This window comes from Solanum verrucosum, unplaced genomic scaffold, assembly GCF_900185275.1.
Source record: "Solanum verrucosum unplaced genomic scaffold, falcon-dt-bn FXZP01000218.1, whole genome shotgun sequence".
NCBI classification, from domain to species: Eukaryota; Viridiplantae; Streptophyta; class Magnoliopsida; order Solanales; family Solanaceae; genus Solanum; species Solanum verrucosum.
In genome coordinates, this window is record NW_026020464.1 from 706,778 (window position 1) to 726,374 (window position 19,597).

The window sequence follows — 19,597 nt, forward strand, 5'->3', positions numbered from 1 at the left end:
TGTAAAGATAATTCTAATTTTAAGGGTTTTAGTGTATCTAATTATATCTTTTAAAATATATGGTATAAAATATTATAAGTGGCAATATATGTAATTGTTTTAAAATAGAGATAATATTAGTATATATGGTATGGATAAATGTCTAATTAGGTAGTTTTCCCTAAATTTTAATATTTTTGTCTTGCTTGGCATAAATTATGTGTGAATTAAGTTATGCAACATAAGTTGTAGGCGGATAACGGATTATTGATCTGCTCAGAACTTATTTGGATTGAAATGGATTAAACTGTGAATCATAACCTAACCTTACCAGTTCATACTAAGTTTTAGTTACTTTATTTTATTTTGTTTTTTTATAATTTTGTTAGTATCTAATAAGACTATTTTTTGTTTATTTTATTATGACAATATAAAACATATCTATTTAAAATGGAGAAAAAAAATGGCAAAATTTCTCACTAGTCATTTGAGCTATATAGTAGTCTATATTTTATGGAGTGAGCTAATAAATAAGCGAGTCAATAATCCGCTCGAATTTGAATAAATTGAACTGAGTTATATTTATATGAGCTAATTTATAAAATCAGCACTAACGTAAGATTTCTGTCATTTATCGAACTCAATGTATTTCGTAGCAAGATTCTCTTCTTTTTTCTTTTTTTTTTAGATTTTCTAAAAATTAAAAGAAAAAAAACAATATTGCAAAGAGCCAAAGAGGTCATAAAATTAACAGAAATCAAGTTTTTAGGCTTTTGGGGCTAATTTATGAATAACAAAACTCATGCAGATTGGACCTTGATGATTTTGGCAAGGGTATAAAACTCGTGATTAGAAAAACAACCTCCCTTTTGCTAGAAGAAATCAATAGAATTTTGTGGACATATGAGTCATCCGATCTAAGTGTATTGGTTGTTTGCTCATGAGATAAGCGGGGATTAAAAATTTAAGATCATTCATTTTAATATTATTGAGTGCTCGTAAGGGAGTTATCTGACATCAAAAAATTACACTATATATGTGTATTATGTCTGAATATTTATTGAATAACCTCTTATATTCTAGTAATTAGTCTTTATATATAAATAGCTTGGTACATTAAAGCTCCCGCTCAAGTCTCTATATAGTCATTCAAAATCACTTCTTCATAGCAAATTGAATAACCTCTTAAATTCTAGCAAGTCTCAAACTCTCTCTATATATAAGGCAGTCTGGTGCACTAAAGCTTCTGCTCAATCTCTTATATTCTAGCAAGTCTTGAACTCTCTCTATAATAAGGCAGTTTGATGTACTAAAGCTTCTATTCGAGTCTTTATATATAGTCTTTCAAAATCACTTCCACATAGCAAAAAATCTAAACAAAAAATGTCTTCTCTAAGAAACATTTCTATTTTTTCCATCCTTTTCTTGCCTTTTTTCTTGCTTTTGGCTTCACAAACCAAAGCAAAATTTAACTCAAATCTTATTGAAAAAGCATGCACAACTTATAAACCAACTTGGGACTTTAATTTTTGCATAAAACTCTTAAATTCTGATCCAAAAATCTCATCAACACAAACTCCATTTGATTTAGCCATAGCCATTATTAAAGCAGGAAATTCCCATGCATCAAAAACTCAAGACTACATAAATAAAAAGCATAGTCATGAAGGAGGCACAAGCCCTGTTGTTTCTTCAGCATTGAGTGTGTGTAGCAAATGGTATGTTTGATTCTTTTTCATATGTATGTCAAACACGTTCGGATATTTTTCGTTCATATAAGATTCCGTGGCGGAGCTAGTAACACCGCTAACACGTATGTTATTTATTTTCTTTAGTAACACATAGTTTTAGTCAAAGCTACTGAATTCTGGTGAAACTCTAGCTTCACCCATGGTGAGATCTCAGCCCACATATAACTTCTTGCATAAATATGTTTATTTGTATGACAATCCCAAGCACCCCCTTACATGTTTTTTTTTCTTTCATAGGCAAAAGATCAAACTTGTGAAAATATTAATGTTTGTTATTTTGGTGGCGGTGAGATTTGAACGTGAAGCATTACTTTCTCTAATATTAGGATTTTGAACTATGTGGTGGTCTCATTTTTAGTAGGACCAAAAGCACTTTTGATTTAATTGATCCGATGTCGAAGCACATCAAATATTAATTTAATTGAATTGTGCACTTTTGATCCCTTTGCTTGCTAATATATTCACAAATTACCACAATTATTAATCATCTCACCACGTAATTGCTCATATGTGATATGTTATGTTAAGTTTGTATTGTTACTCCATATTTAACAATAATACAGTTTTATAGATAGTCAGCTCATGTAACATATTTTCTACGTTAAGGGACCAAAAACACACATTTCAGGTTAATATAAGGTGAAATATGCTGATGCATATATCAGAAGGATCAAAAAAAGAAATTATCAATAATTTAAGACGAAAAGTGGTATTATTAATTTCTAATAGCATAAGCTTTTTTAAATGAAATCTGAATAGACATAAGATTAAACTTTTAGATGAGACCATTTTATAACACATAATTTATTTATTTTTACTTTTAAAATGGCTATGAGATTTGAACTCAAGATCCTCTTACTTACCTATTATCATGTTGAGTTGTCTGACCATCTCAAGTTTAGAAATAACATACTTTAACTGATTAATTATACTATGTCTCAACAACAGGTATGGCGGTGTTGTTGGAGCATTTGTGACTGCTTTAGATGATGTTCAAGAGAAGAAATTTCAATCAGCTAGTGATCATGTTAAATCAGCTAATGATTTTGCCATGAATTGTGAAGAGGCATTTGCTTCAAGAAATGTTCAAGATGATGAAATTTCAAAGGGTGATAATTTTGTTATGTATTTCAGTTTATCTGTTGGAGTGATTATTAATGTTCTTGGAGAAACAATTAATTATACCACATTTTGATCTTTTGGTTTGTTCTACTTTAGTATTTATATGGCAATAAACAATCTATCTTAGCTCATTTAAGTGAAGCAATCAAGATCTATATGTTTCAAAACTAGTTTGATTTGATTTTGTTGTTCTATATTGTGTTGATCACGCTTCAATAATTTTAGCGACAATATTTTAATTCCCAAAGTTCATAGTTACTACTCTCATAACTCAAATCATTTCAAATGAAGCTCAAACAATGACCAATATATCATCAAATTAAATTTTCGCTTCTCCCGCAACCCTATCTCTTCAAGTTTTAATTTCTAAATCATTATTTGCATCAACGGTGTGAGTCTTTTGTTGAAATGTCATTTCATTTTATCTTTTTATTTATCGTGAATGGGGAAATCATTACACATAGTATGCCCAATCGGCGTGGTGGACAAAATGGGTAATAATTGTGGTTTAAGCTAACTTATGATGGAAGTAAAATGATAGAGATAAAAGGTGTGAGTAGAAATCGTTTGAGTATAATAAATTTTGTGTTAGAGTTCTTTTCACTTTTTTCTCACGATACTTCTACGCTACGGATCATTAAAAAAATTTGTCCACTTTTTTCCAAATGTCATTAGAATGAAGTAAATAATATAGTATTTATAGTCTTCAAGCATATTATCAAAGTGGAAAGAATCAAATGTTATGATAGAGATTGATCTAGCTGATCAACAACTTGCTGACTAGGCTCTAATATTAATTAGTTATGAGATAATTAATTAAGTTATGCTATATGCAATTTTTGGAAATTTGATGTGTTTATACTACCTCCTTTTCTTTCCTTTGAAGATTTACATAATAATGGTCCAACTAAAAGGAGTGATATAGACATGATACCAACCCAAATATAAGTCCAATGTATTAATTAATTAAAAATCAAACACCTTTCAACTAGCTTTCAAATCATTCTTCCTTAAATATTTTTTTCATCTGCCTAAATTTTGATAAATAAAATTATCTATTAGATATAACGACAAAAAGTAACAAACATCTCATAAGTTAGTTAAAATATGTGTAAGTTAGTCCGAATATTATAATTATTTTTTATTTATAATGTGTAGATAGATAAATCATTCGTTTCCTATATGTTGATCATTTCTCAATTTAGAAAAAAAATGTGACCTCTCAATTTTGGATAAATACATACTTACAAAATACCATGACAGTAACGTTGCACCCTCACCGTACGCAACCACTTCCCTGGCCCTACACTATATATATACTTTTTTTTTTACTTTATCCATTTTCATCTGAGACAAAATGGCAGTAGCTATGAGCAGAAGAAAAACTCTGAGTTTTCCGTTGATACTAACGGCGTTAACTATCTACTTCGTGATCGTCGCCGGCGAGTATTTCAAGCCGTTCAATGTCACCTACGATCACCGTGCTCTTATCATCGGCGGTAAACGCCGTATGCTTATCTCCGCCGGCATTCACTATCCTCGCGCTACTCCTGAGGTTAGTGAAACTTTCAATTTTGCTAATTTCAGTCTATGTGATTCGTAAAAGTTATTTTTTTCCTGTTAATTTACTGCTCTTATGATGCATAAGCTAAATACTCCCTCCGTAGTCAGTCTCGAGAGTCAAACCGCATGAACTTTGATCAATAATTTAAAATCTATTTTTTCATCATATATTAATACGAGAATGATTGCAACTTATAGTATACGAACATCTAAATTTAAAATTTAAAATGTTGAATTAATCTAATTTAGTTGAGGTCCATGACAAAGTAAAAGTGGATGGAGGAGTATGTAGTAATTCCTATAAGAGTGTTTATTTATGTTAAATTGTAAATGATTTCCAAATGTAGAATGATGGCAATGATTTTTGGAACAGTCTAAAAAGATTTCTTTTTTTTTTGGAGGGATTATATTGTATAAGAGCGACGAATTAGAATTCCACGGAATTGGGATAAAGGATCAAGTAAAAGGTTGCTGATTTGTGGATTGTTCTGGATTAACGGTGAATTAAGTAGCAAAAATAAAAGAAGATAAAGAACATGGTTTTGTTACAATGTTTCGCTGTGGAGCAGTTTCAAGGGAAACATTAATTTGTGAATTTGTGAAAAGCAATTATTCTGAAAATTGTTGTTTTTCAGTTTTCAATCAGTGAATTATATCTGAACTTCACATCCTTCACTGAAAAGAAAATCATTTTAATATCTCAATGGACATTAAACAAAGATGTCATCTTGTTAGTGTTGTTGCATTTCTTGGAACAGTTCTTTCATGCAATTTAAAGAATCTAACTGCTAGTTTGATGTGCCATAAATCTCTGAAATTCAAAATCAAATAGCGATGTTATGCTAACGTAACTTATCTATCTGGTTATGCTCATGTTCTCTGGATGAACATAGTGTATGAGCTTCCACTACACCCTCATGTTACAAATTATTCTTAGTTTTTATAAGCCTTGTACATATCACATGTGCCAGATGTGGCCTAAATTGATAGCTAGGAGCAAAGAAGGTGGTGCAGATGTCATTGAGACTTATACATTTTGGAATGGTCATGAGCCAACCAGGGGACAGGTATTCATTTCTTAAAAACCTGCATTTTGGTGTTTGTTGCACTGTAGGTAATGCGATCTATATTCTTGTAGAGTTATAATATTTAAACGAGTCGGTTTTGTTCTTCGATTGACTTTTTTTATATTTCCTACTATTTAATTTCTTTAACCTTTACCTTTACTGAACTGCTTCTCTCTTTTTATGCTTCTCTTTTCAGTACAATTTTGAAGGAAGATATGATATTGTCAAGTTCGCAAAGCTAGTTGGATCTCATGGATTGTTTCTCTTTATTCGAATAGGTCCTTATGCCTGTGCAGAATGGAACTTCGGGTTACGTTCTGTTTCCAATATTTCCCTGCTCAATTTTAACTTTATTATTAGTTCATGTAAGATGTGTTGTCATGCTTCAAGATCTAGTCTATTTTTTCAATAAAGCAAAAGGTTAACTACTTTTGGAAATGCATTACTTTCACTCTCACAAGGTGATAAGCAACAACAGAGAAGGGTGGTATCTAGAATGAGAATCTGTAGTAATTCAGTAGCTGACAAGTTAGCACTGAGAAATATTGAAAAAAATAGTAAAAATAGAGATATCAATAACAGAATATAGCAGAAGGGCGTTACCACATTTATGTCACCACTGAGAGCTTCTCTATTGATCTCACTTGGTGATTTACTGCCTGTATTGCAGGGGCTTCCCCATATGGCTTCGTGATATACCTGGAATAGAATTTCGCACAGATAATGCACCATTCAAGGTATTATATTATAGTAGGGGAACAGTAATCTTTCTGTGGAATTGTATGAGGCCTTTTTGAGGTGTCCTTGGAGTGTGACCTTCTAAATTTTGAAGATAACTTGTTTGTTTGGCGATGTCTTTTTTTTGTTGGACCTGATTTGTGGCCTCCATGGCTGCTGCACATAATATAGGTTCCATATTGATTCAATGAGACTAAACCAATTACTTGTCATATTGTCAATTCCAAATTCAATTAACCTTATAGAGATATTAGATACATTGTTAGGCATAACACTTAGGGTATGTCCCAGTGGTCAATAAAGTGGGAGGAAAACCAAATGACAACATGTTTCTATTAAGTGATTTGTCAGCACTAAGTTATTGTCCAACAATAAGCCTTTGCCTTTCGTTTATTGTGTTCACACATGCATTTCAAGATTAGTTCTGTCCTTCTGTTCCTCACCCCCTCAAGATTTTTTTGCTGGAGCAAATAGCTTGGCAAATTTTGTCAACCTGTTTCTCTATTGGAACATTAGATTCTTGTAGTTGTTGTTCTTTGGTTCTCAAATAAAGCATCTATACCATGCATTTTATGGCAGGCATTCCTTGTTTATAGTAATTTTGTTTCTGTTTAGCTAATATTCATTTGGAATTGTGGCGTAGTTGGTTGACTGATTGAATCAGCAAAAAATAAGTTGGCTTTCCAATACGTTGTTGGTTAAATTGCACTTGTGGTAGTTTAAGAGCATTACTTGGCTTCTGGAAGATTGAAATTTGACAAACTGAAACACTTTTCCCAGGAGGAGATGGAGCGCTATGTTAAAAAGATAGTTGATCTTATGATATCTGAGTCGCTCTTTTCGTGGCAAGGTGGTCCTATCATTTTGCTGCAGGTTATGAAATTTCTTATTCTGAATCACTAATTGGACTTTCAGTATTACTGTAAGTCTGATAACTGCACTTTATTAGTTAGACAACTAGGAATTTTTTCTGTCAAGACTGCTTGAAATAATTGACATGAATAATGCACCTTACAACTGAATCTGAGTAATTTCCTCTTGAAATGATTAATGGATGTCCAGTTTTAGAGACATTATCTGCAGACGCTGATAAATTTGGCACTTTCATCTATTTCCTTCCCTTTCCCTTTGCATATGTCCTTGCATGCTTCTGCATCTAGGTTTAAACTCGAGTTGTGTCTTTGTCTGATGCTAAACTTTTGTCAGATTGAAAATGAATATGGAAATATTGAAAGCTCATTCGGTCCCAAGGGGAAGATATATATGAAATGGGCTGCTGAAATGGCTGTTGGTCTTGGTGCTGGTGTTCCATGGGTCATGTGCAGGCAAACTGATGCTCCAGAATACATCGTAATGCACTTGATTCCCTGAATTTCTCTAGTTGTAGCTAGTTGGTCTATTTAGTCTAATATTACAACAACAACTACCCCAGTATATTCCCACAAGCTATGTTGCTCGGACTTAAAAATGTTGACGTGTGCGTGTCGGATCTTCCAAAAATAGTGTATTTTTGAAGGATCTGACACCGGCGCAGCAACATTTTTGGAGAGTCTGAGCAACTTATCCCACAAGTGGAATTTGGGGAAGGAAGGATGTACCCAGGCCTTACCCCTACCTTTGTGGGGCAGAGAGATTGTTTGCGATAGACCCTCGGCTATTTAATCTCTAATAGTTTTGATAAAAAATATTCATTAGATGATATATTTTAAGCAATTTATTTCATTGAATGAGTTGCATAAAAACTAGTGTTTTTTAGTAGTTTTATGAGAATATGCACATATTTCTTAAGTTTCTTTTGTAAAGGATAAGCCGGTGCAGAAACTGATCAATTTGAACCTTACTTAAAAATTTAAACAAATTCAACTCTTTATCATATAGAACTACTGCAGTCAATTGATTTTTCAAGTTAACCGAACACATGAATTCTGGCAAACGATCTGAGATGAACAAGCCCTGGTTTCTTAAACTTTTTTTGGATTAAATTTATAATTTGAAAGCAGCAGTGAGTTCTCTCTTAATTATTTCTCTCTCTTGTGTTATTATTAGGTCCTCCTTTTTAGGGCCAGGGTATTCTATCTTTTCTTTATCTTGTTATGTTAAAGAATTTTTATTTTTAACAGATAGATACTTGCAATGCATACTATTGTGATGGGTTCACTCCGAATTCCGACAAGAAACCGAAAATTTGGACCGAGAATTGGAATGGATGGTATGGTAATTGTTTCTTGTTTGTTAGACCTTTCTTGGTCATGTCTTTGAATTCTGAACCAGTATATGCATGATTCCAGGAAACCTTAGGTTCTTGTAGTGTTATGATTGTACGATCTCTAACATGTGAGTTGACTTCTCTATAACTCATGAACTAAAGAACAACATATCTTTGCTTACATAAAGTACCTATTTAGAAAAAGTTTTTCTCGGCAGAATCTGACCCTTTTTTGTTTTTTTTAAAAAAATGGTAACACTGTATTCATCAACATTTAAACCATATCTACAGAAAAGGACAGCCACCTCTAGAAATAAAGAAAATCTTGATTTTTCTCACAAGGTTTCTACTAAATTGTACAAAGGTCAGATTCTCGGCTGAATCTGACCTTTGTACTTGACTTTCTATTCTTCCACATATCCTCTGTTAGGAAAGCTTAGAATAATGGAAAATCTACATGAGAGGCAATTTTGTCCCTGTGAGTGTTCCCTCTCATATGTTAGGGCTTCATTTTATCTCTCTCATATATAATATTTTAAGTCCTGAAGCTAGTGTAAATATATGAACATCACTTCTTAACCGAAGGAGAATAATATCAAGGAAAAAATGTTAGGAAAGCTAGAATGGGATTTAGAACTTCATATGAAATGAACAAGTTTAGAACAATAAATTCAGTACTGTATGAAGTATCAAGACTCGATTTGTTATGTTTCTAGCTATGTGTTGAAATCCATTCCTTGGGGAAAAGTTAGGTCAGTTGATTATTTAGTTAAGTTAGTATTATTAGTTCTTCAGTGAGGGTGTAAAGCTTGATGGACATTGCCTACTGAAATCTAACTCAAGAACTATGAACCAGGAAAACGTGGTATACTTGAGCTCATATCCCTTCACTATTCTCTTCTTTATTTTTTTATGCCTCCCTCTGATGTATACAACTCAAAAAGGAATGCAGGAACTCTTAGCTACATTTTGAATTAAGTTGAGGAGTCACTAACATATAAAGGAAACAGAGACAATCTTATTTCTTTTCTTTACTGCAGGTTTGCAGATTGGGGTGAAAGACTCCCGCATAGACCTTCCGAGGATATTGCATTTGCAATTGCTCGTTTCTTTCAGCGTGGGGGCAGCTTACAGAACTATTATATGGTATTAGATACCCCTGATGCTCTTTAAATTTTATTTTGCAGTCTGGTACAGATAAGGCATGTACCTTATATATTTAACTCTCTGCTATTCCAGCTGACCTTACTTGTAATTATTTTAAAAGTTTTCTTGTCAACCGATAGTCAAGATTACCCAGTTCCACATGATCATCTCTTTTCTTGATTAATAGACTCGTTCTATATCCAGTATTTGTTTGTTGAAGAGTTTAAACAAACATTTTATGTGTGGTTAAATATTGATTACCAGTTTATGCAAACTAGAGAGGCTTGAAGTTACTCATTACTACTGGGTAAAAGGAGAAATGATCATTTTTCTTCCACGCGTTTGTTTGATGGTAAAATGATAGTTTGAATAAGAAGAGACCAACCTTTCTAGTCTAATGATAGTTCAAATAAGAAGAAACCATTTCCTTTCAACTTCCCCACACTTTTGCAAGACTCATAGTATCTTGCCGGAAACTGTGTTACCACTACCAGAGTAATTCGACGCAAAAAAGAGAGGCTGGAAACTTGGATTTCTGGCACTTTCCTCTTCCTTTCCAGGCAGAAAATAGTTTCCTTGCTGACCGGCTGTTTCATCTTGTAATACCAGTATTTTGGTGGGACAAATTTTGGCCGGACTGCTGGTGGCCCAACTCAAATCACTAGCTATGATTATGATGCTCCACTTGATGAATATGGTAACTTTTCAATTTTATGTACTCTTCTATAAAACCATTACTGTCAAGATAAAAATTTATAGCCAGGTGTACATTGATATTAACCTCTTTTTTTCATAAGTATTCATTAAATAGACCGCAATAACTACTTCGATAATTATTTTACCTTATGAAAAAGGTCTATGTTAAGCAGTCACTGATGGAATATTGAAGTGTTAGTTTTAGGATCATCAGTACGGTTAAAATATTACTAGTGTCAAGTCCTTTAAAATGATATTGTCTCACTTATGTCTATAAATAAGTGCCTTGTAATCATCAAACAATCAATATTTTCTCTCTTGTTCTCACGGTTACTATAATGTATAGGACTACTACGTCAACCTAAATGGGGCCATTTGAAGGATCTGCATGCTGCTATAAAGCTTTGTGAACCTGCTCTTGTTGCTGCTGATTCACCTCAGTATATTAAACTGGGACCAAACCAGGAGGTCAGTTATAGGCTTGAGTTAACCCTGGTATTGCTATAAGTCCACATGTTATTAAATGTAAAATAAAATGTCAGTTGTTGAATATATTGTGATGAATGTGTTTTACCCAGACTACCTTTGCAGAGGTACTTATTACTTTTTGTGAATTATCGAAGGCGCATCATGTTTTTACTTTGTTCTGGAACAGCTACAAAATGCCTTGAGATATCTCATAATTCCAAAATTCCATCAGTTATTATTATGATGCTTCACTTAATAATGTCTTTGATAGAACATAGTTATTGTTATTCTTGCTTTTTGAGGAGGTTGCAGTCATTTGTTGCTAACAGGACGAACTATATATCACCTACGTTTACAGATTACTTGCTGCATAAAAAAATTGGCACCTACATTTATCATTCTTGTGAAGAAGAGCAGATAATAATATTGTGAGCTATTTTTGGTGTAAACAGGAAATGGTGGGGGATATAAATTTTTTTGTGGATTTTATAGGAGAACTTAAAGAACCATGACTTAGTGTTTATGCTTTTTGCATTTCCCAGAAGGGGTTTGTAGCTGGTCAGTCTCATCATTTTTGGGATGATGTGCCTGTTTTGTGAATATAAAGTTACCTTTCTCTTAAAAAAAAAGAATATTGCGAGCTATTTACAACCCCATATATAGCTGGAAAATAGGAGGAAAATCTCGCATTCAAATCAAGGAAATTTATCTGGTCAATGGATCAATCTAGTTGAGTTGATTTGATTTGTTAGTTGAGGAAAAAAGTCTTTTCTTTCAGATCAGGAAATTAATTACCGTGGACTAATTGCCTACCAAATCTAATTTATAGAGTTAATTCTTTTTCTTTTCTTCCAAATGACTAAGCCTTCTGCTAGGGGAAGTTTGTGAATTACAAATGAGACTTTGCATCTTTTGCTACTTGTGATGTTGTTAGAGTGGACATTGGCAACACTTGGCAATCCTACTCGGTACTTAATATGATTGTGAAAGTTAAGGAAGGCTGAAAGGACTTTATCTGAAAAATAAAGGGAAGGCAGAAAGGAATAAAGGATGGACTTCGTTATTTTATGCAAGCATGAATCACTGCGCTTTTAGGATAATATTACTCTCTCCTGCTTACCTTAAATTGTTCTTGTAAATCATCATATTTGTGATCCCTTCTCTGCTTTACCATTTCATCACTTGGTATTTGATGCTTGTCATGTTACTTCAGGCACATGTCTATCGTGGAACATCCCACAACATTGGCCAATATATGTCCTTGAATGAAGGCATATGCGCAGCATTTATTGCAAATATTGATGAACATGAATCAGCAACAGTGAAATTTTACGGTCAAGAGTATACTTTACCTCCATGGTCAGTGAGTATTCTGCCAGATTGCAGAAACGTAGCTTTCAACACAGCTAAGGTTTGTTGATGTTCCCACCGTTGAAAGAGTATAAGTGTAAAGTTCAAAAGATTGCTGTCAATGCTTGCATGTGTACTTGTGTCATTATTTTCTTTTGTTCCAAGCTTGTTATATTATATTGATAATGTTATCATATGTGTGGTTTCCACAAACTGAGGCTGCAGTTATTGCCATTTCTGTGTTGATGATGGTAGTCGGTAGATTACAAAGATTGATTTTTCATAGCAACTCAAGTTGTCTCCTATAGTTTCTGAAAAAAAATGGTTGAATCAAATGTTTATGACCCTTTTGGCAAATAGTTCATCCGAAATTATGATTTGTCACCATAAGACCTGGCAATGCGTTGTAAATTTAACTACAGTTTAGGTGTTCACTTACTTGCACATGTTGTTTGAAAGAGAAACATATCCTGGTTACTGTAGTTAAACTTTAGTTAGATTCTCTTTCAAGTATAACATAGTGACCTCATCGCCAGAATGCTTCTAAAACTAAGTAGTACTTTGTGATTAATTTTAATAATGTGTTTAATTTCTTTTCTCTTTGCATTCCTTAAATAGGTGGGGGCACAAACTTCAATCAAAACAGTGGGTTCTGATTCTGTTTCAGTTGGGAATAATTATTTGTTTCCACAAGTAATCACTAAAAGCAAGCTTGAAAGTATTTCACAATCTTGGATGACATTGAAGGAGCCACTTGGTGTGTGGGGTGACAAGAATTTCACTTCTAAAGGAATACTGGAGCATCTGAATGTGACAAAAGACCAGTCTGATTACCTGTGGTATCTGACCAGGTATTTCAAACTTATAACTGAGGTTAGGTCAGACTAAACAGTGATTATTACCTTAATTTGGAGCTACTTGATAATGGGATTTGTCCAATTCCATATAAAGCTTTAGAACTGCACCGTTTATACCACATTCTTAGATGGCATCTGTACTGGAATTTAAAGCGACTTTGAACATGAGAAGATATCCTCAGAAGCCAAAATCTTGTAAAAAGTGATTGTGAGCAGTGTTAAATGTTTTGACATAAGATGGCCAGTGGGTCGCTCTCTTCATAAATTAATGAGTTTGATGTTCATATACTACAGAGTATTGTACGCGACAACATTTTTGATGAAAATGGGTATACTTACATTGCCACTCTGTCTGCTCTTTGCTAACTTAACATTAGACGTAAGACTAACTTAAAAAGCTACAGGCAGGATACTTCTGGTTTAACCAAACTGTTCTCTTTCCCTGTATTGCCACTGTGTGTGCCTGTCTTTGTATGTTTGTCTGTGTTTTTTCCCTTTTTAACCCCTGTACTAATGTACTTTGGCTTCTGAATCACTGGAGAGATGTGATACTTAACCTGTGGTCTGAGGATTTCAAATTGTAGGACTAAAAGGAATATTGGAATTTCAATTAAGGCAATATGAACTTCTTTGAGATTTTAGGATAGACGAAGCATAATATTTCTAATGCCCAAGTGTTGTTATCCTTGCATTTGGTTCTGAGTGTGTTTGTAAGTAGTTAGGCATTAACAATATCAAGCCTCCTTGGATGAGCATCTGCAGATCTTTTGGTACTTTTTGGCTTTTGAGATTAATTGTTTGGTTGGCGACAATATTGATGATTGTCCATGCAATAACGTCATTCTATCAATGTTCTGTTGTCTCCCTTTCTCTTTGACTCATGTTTTCTTATCCTTTAACAAGTGAATAGCCACACAACACCTATACAAAAACACTGGAAGATTTGGTTACAAATAGATTCATGACATTTATCATTGGTTGCAAACTGAAATAGTGATGAGTTACTCTGCTATCTCTGGTGAATGCAGGATATATATATCTGATGATGACATCTCATTTTGGGAGGAAAATGATGTTAGTCCAACAATTGATATTGATAGCATGCGTGATTTTGTTCGCATTTTTGTTAATGGGCAGCTTGCAGGTATTTGGTTAGGTTTCTTTTGTGCTATATTATTATGCATCTCTTTTCTTTGTGTTATAGCATTATCCAATTCTCCTGCTACTATCAAAGTGTACTTCAGACATTGAACTTTTCTTGGTCTGCATGAATATGATTATTTTTTTTTTGATAAAGGTAACAGTGCATGAATATGATTTTCAAATTTATGTTAATTTCCATCTCTGAGCATGGGGACAGTCTGACGGACTGTCGTAGAAATATGTTTCAATTTATGTTGGTTTCCATCTCTGAGCATAATGGTCTGATGGATTGCCGTAGAATGTCTGTCAAATACAAATATAAAATATCACTATTTTTCTTGTGTTTATAGTGCATGGGGCTGAAACGTTAGTCAAGCTAGCTTTGAGAGGGTCTGTCCCAACATTTGGTCATGCTAGCGTAGTCTTTTATTTCCCTTTTTCTCCTTATGTCTCTGATTCGTCACCCTTTTTACCCTATGATGTGTCTGTTGTAAGTGAAGGTAGTGTGAAAGGCAAATGGATCAAGGTGGTTCAACCTGTTAGGCTGGTTCAGGGATACAACGACATACTGCTATTATCTGAGACGGTGGGATTGCAGGTAAAGATAGTTTAGAAGTAGAATTACTCTGATGACAGATTTGAATCATGTTATATCTGATAATCTGAAGTATTATCTTATCTTAAACTTGAAAGAAGTGATATTAATTTTTTGGTGAAACCTGAAGTTCTATCATATCTTACTCTCATCAGAATTGGGGAAAGACGACATAAATCTCCCCTAGTTCAAACTCCATATTTGAATCCCTAACCTTAATTTCTCTTTCTTATTTATTTCCTTACTTGAATAAGGGGTGATGATGCAACGTTTACAGTCTAATTTCCATTTCACTTTATGGTTTTTCAAATGTTTAATATGACTCATAAAAGGCTCTCAAACTTCATCCCTTGCTGACTTCAAAAGCTGAAAAGGACTTTTTTGCCACATTTTCAGAATTATGGTGCCTTCTTAGAGAAGGATGGGGCAGGTTTTAAAGGTCAGATAAATCTTACAGGATGCAAAAGCGGGGATATCAATCTCACAGCATCTTTATGGACCTACCAGGTACCTCATTTTCTTCACCTTAAATGAACCTTGATGGTCACACGTGATAAAAGGATCAAACTTCTCATTTTCTTTGGTGTTGATAGTTAATTACTTGCAGTTTGTAATGAGTTCAAAGGTAAATTTATTGTTGCAAATCAGAGTATATAGATGATCCAATTTCTGTTATAGACGTCCTAGGGTCCTTAGAAGATGATATAGGGCTTAGGTGGTTCCTCTCTAGTTTTTTTTTTTTTTGGGTTTGAATCAACTGATGTAAACACTCCATTTTGGCTTCCAACAATTTGTGGAGATGATTTATAGACTGTTAGTTACCTTGTCAAAAAGAAAACAAAAAACCTGAGAAACAACTCTAGACAGACTAGACTGGAAAGACAAGCTGGTTTACTTTTCACTCATTAGTGGTATATGAACAGTGTTAATGGTGCTGAGCAAATTGATGATAGAATCGTGGATAATATGTGGAAAAAGTCCCAATTAGTTTCTGTCCAAACGCTTTTGGATATGCATCTTTTCTCAGTGAATATCAGGTTTCTTTCATGTTCAAATAGATTGTGAATCTGCAATTACTTCTCATTTGTAGACCCATAGTGTTCCTTCAGTTTAGCTAAAATACTTCCTATATGTATAGAAAATATAACCTTCAAAAAACAAGGCTTCTATATCCATCTGTTCTCTGCTTGTGGATTTACAAAATTTGATATAAGCCAGGCTATGCACACAGAATCAACTTGCAAAAAAAGTACCATTTCTTCCACATGGAATAAATAAAATTGATCTTAATGTGAACTTGAAGATGACTAAACTTGTTTAATGCTTTTTCATATACAATGGAAAAACAGGAAACCTGACTTCTAGTTATATGTTCAACAGGTGGGGCTTAAAGGCGAATTCCTGAAAGTATATGATGTCAATAGTACTGAAAGTGCAGGATGGACTGAGTTTCCCAGTGGTGCAACTCCGTCAGTCTTTTCGTGGTACAAGGTAAGTCGACAAAGATCAAATACCAGATTCAGTTGTCACTAACATAGGGGAGAACTTGCTAATTATTGGCAATATCATTTCCTAATATTAGTGTCACTCAGGTTATATATCTATGACATTGATTCTTTGACTTTTGTATGTGTTATGTCCTTTATTGCCTTCTTAAGCTATCATTTATTTGTGGGTGAAGCAAGTCACCACATTCAATACTACTAGAAAAACTCCTAGAAGAGATGTTCAGTATTGTTTGGTCAAGTTCTGTGATAGTATTTTAAGTTTTCAGCTACTTCTATATTAAGAATCTCTTATGATTTAACTTTTTATTCTCTAAGATATCCTTTCATTTTTCATTTTCTCTATGCCAAGTAAGAGTGATGAGAACTTTTTTGACCTTTCTCTTTCATTGTTATGAGAAACTCGGAGTACAAAATGGAAAATTTTCAATGGGTCAAGGACCTTTCATTCTCACTTTAATCAATCAATTGAGTATGCCTCAGCTTCAAATTAACTGGAGCCAGCTATATGAATTTCTTTGAATCCACTATGTTCTGTTGGGGTCCATTTCGTTGCAATACGTGATAATTTGTCTTGTAAAGAAAATTAGTTGTTCGTTGAAGATTCTCAAAATCTTCCAATCTTTACATGGATACAAATGTATAACCAGAATAAAAGGACTTTGAAATAAACATTGGTTCAAATGTAAGTGTAACAACTACCACTAAGCATTTTTTGGGATAAGTCAAAGATGTATCTAGTGAGTACTAAGCGTTAATCCAGATATTTGGTATCACAGATATGGATCCTTTACTTCCTCTATGACAGAGGCGAATCATTGATTGAAGAGGGGAGCAAAGAAATATTCGCTGTTTGACTTTTTCTCTGCCTATTGATTGCTCCATAGCTAGATACTCCTATTTCTTATTCATAGATCGTAGAATAAGATGTTATTAGGTAAAAGGAAAAATTCCTTCTCGAGAATAGGTTCCTAATAGCTCGTAGATTAGGAATTCTCTACAATCCTTTCATTTCTTTGTTCCTATGCTACTGCAAAATTTCTTGGAACAGGTGCTTTTCTATGTTACATTTATTTTTGGTTTTTGTTCGTTGGTGTAAGAGTGATATTAAGTGGTTTGTCTCGTTGGTTGAGCAGACAAAGTTTGATGCCCCAGGCGGGACAGATCCAGTTTCTCTTGATTTTAGTAGCATGGGAAAAGGTCAGGCATGGGTTAATGGTCACCATATAGGAAGATATTGGACTTTGGTTGCACCAAATAATGGATGTGGAAGTACTTGTGATTATCGTGGTGCTTACCACTCTGATAAATGTAGGACAAACTGTGGAGAGATTACTCAGGCCTGGTATGAACTTCTTTTAATTGCTGAAATTATAATTTACATTCTCGGAAATTTGGCGCTCATGATTGTAAGAGGCCACACCTGTGTAGGTGCTGTGAAATGGATCTAAGCTGGTACATTCTTTTGCTTATAAAGATTCTTTTTTTTTTGGACCAGGTACCATATACCTAGATCATGGCTAAATACATCCAATAATGTACTAGTTATCTTTGAAGAAACAGATAGAACTCCGTTTGACATTTCCATTTCTACGCGTTCTACTGAAACCATATGTGCTCAAGTATCGGAAAAGCACTATCCACCTCTACATAAGTGGTCTCATTCAGAGTTCGACAGAAAGTTGTCTCTGATGGATAAAACACCAGAAATGCACTTGCAGTGTGACGAAGGACATACAATCTCTTCTATCGAATTTGTAAGCTATGGAAGTCCGAATGGCAGCTGTCAAAAGTTCTCACAAGGCAAATGCCATGCTGCAAATTCCTTGTCTGTTGTATCTCAGGTATGTTCATTTGTTTCCTTTTTTCATTTCTTAAAATCGAGTTCTATGTTCACCTCTCTTCGTTACAATATGTTGACTGCAAGAGTAGATAAACGTATGCCTTGCAGATACTAAATTATTTCATGATTGATTTATAATTAGTTGGACAAGTCGGTCAACCTTTACAATTAAGAACTGCAAAGAGCATAGGAATTCCTTCGAAAAGCTTTGATCATCACACAATGATTTTTTTTAATTAGTGATAGCTATATGCCAAGTGGATGTACAGGGTAAAGGATCTATTTGTATGTTTCAATTACAAAAGAGACGTGTCAGGTTAAACAATGTATGAAAACTTGACTGTTTTGATTGGGAGTTAAATCTCGATGTTTCTTTCTAATAGAGCAATATATTTACTGCTCGACATCGAATTCACTGTTATATTTGTACAGCTGAGAAAAAATAAACCATAAAAAGAAATGAACCTTGATATCAAGTGGGATGGGTCTGGATAGAGTCTGATGCAGAAGGTGATCATGTCAATCTGTCAAATACTCAGATTGTCTTCAGGGGCGGATCATGTGAACTCTGTAGTTTTTACCCTGACCATGTTTGCGTATTAAGAAATCCATCAAATATCTATATTGTTTGACGATGAACCCACTTATTATTATAGCTTTCTTCTGAGGTCGGCATAGGAACCTCTAAGCTTCAAATTCTGGATTCACCTGTGTGTATCTTAATCAAACTTTCACTATATTACAGGCTTGTATAGGAAGAACTAGTTGCAGCATTGGCATTTCCAATGGTGTATTTGGAGATCCATGTCGACACGTTGTGAAGAGTTTGGCTGTTCAAGCAAAATGCTCACCACCACCAGATCTCAGCACTTCAGCTTCCTCGTGATGAGAATCTGGTAACACGTTAATCTTTTAGAACGAAACGTTCCCTTAAAGTCCTCGTGTGTTGCCCTACCCTGAGCCCCTGCTATATTTCTTAGATTGCATCGTTACAATCACGCGGAGAAAACATACATGGACGATTTTACTTGTAAATGTTTGGTTACTGACTTACTGTATATAAAATGAAATGAATATATGATGCTAATGAATATGAGCTACAAATTATATGACAGAGTAACAATTGAAAATAGATATCTGTAGCTTGTTTTAGACCCTAAGCTTCAACAGTCTTTCTATCGTTATTAAACTCCGTTGTCTGTCGGAGAATTATATTAACACCATTTATTAAAAGTTAGTTAACATGATTATATTTCCTAGTAGTTTTCTAAAAATATCTCCACCAACTTGTTTAACTTTATTAAGGTTCAATATTCATTAAATTTTGTGCATCAATCAACACCAACGAGACATAATAAATAAATAAATATATAAAAAGAAACTCGGTTTGGTGTTTGTATAGTGCTCAACCTTACCAATAAATATTAAACTGTCGTTTAAAGTTCGTTATAGCTTAAAAAAAATTAAAGCATAATCTGATGTTCTCATAAAATTTTTGGAAAAATTATAGAAATCCCACCTTTTAGTTTACTTATTACTATTATCCCCTATAAGTTTTACAAATCTCC

At 33.8% G+C, this 19,597-nt stretch overlaps 2 protein-coding genes across 2 annotated transcripts; both read left to right on the forward strand.

Moving 5' to 3' along the window:
* The first annotated feature begins 1,362 nt into the window (after nucleotides 1–1,362).
* Nucleotides 1,363–2,962, forward strand: LOC125808812 (putative invertase inhibitor). Its single transcript, XM_049488473.1, has 2 exons — nucleotides 1,363–1,697; nucleotides 2,679–2,962. The coding sequence occupies exons 1-2, from the start codon at nucleotides 1,363–1,365 to the stop codon at nucleotides 2,923–2,925; spliced, it is 582 nt and encodes a 193-aa protein (XP_049344430.1). The 3' UTR covers nucleotides 2,926–2,962.
* Nucleotides 2,963–4,184: 1,222 nt separating this feature from the next.
* Nucleotides 4,185–19,292, forward strand: LOC125808811 (beta-galactosidase 9). The gene is made up of 19 exons (XM_049488472.1): nucleotides 4,185–4,407; nucleotides 5,387–5,482; nucleotides 5,679–5,791; nucleotides 6,153–6,219; nucleotides 7,001–7,093; nucleotides 7,427–7,570; nucleotides 8,341–8,429; nucleotides 9,467–9,572; nucleotides 10,182–10,269; nucleotides 10,615–10,736; nucleotides 11,950–12,147; nucleotides 12,705–12,937; nucleotides 13,972–14,087; nucleotides 14,587–14,684; nucleotides 15,078–15,188; nucleotides 16,062–16,172; nucleotides 17,323–17,531; nucleotides 17,685–18,030; nucleotides 18,775–19,292. The coding sequence occupies exons 1-19, from the start codon at nucleotides 4,210–4,212 to the stop codon at nucleotides 18,913–18,915; spliced, it is 2,679 nt and encodes an 892-aa protein (XP_049344429.1). The 5' UTR covers nucleotides 4,185–4,209; the 3' UTR covers nucleotides 18,916–19,292.
* Nucleotides 19,293–19,597: the final 305 nt, after the last annotated feature.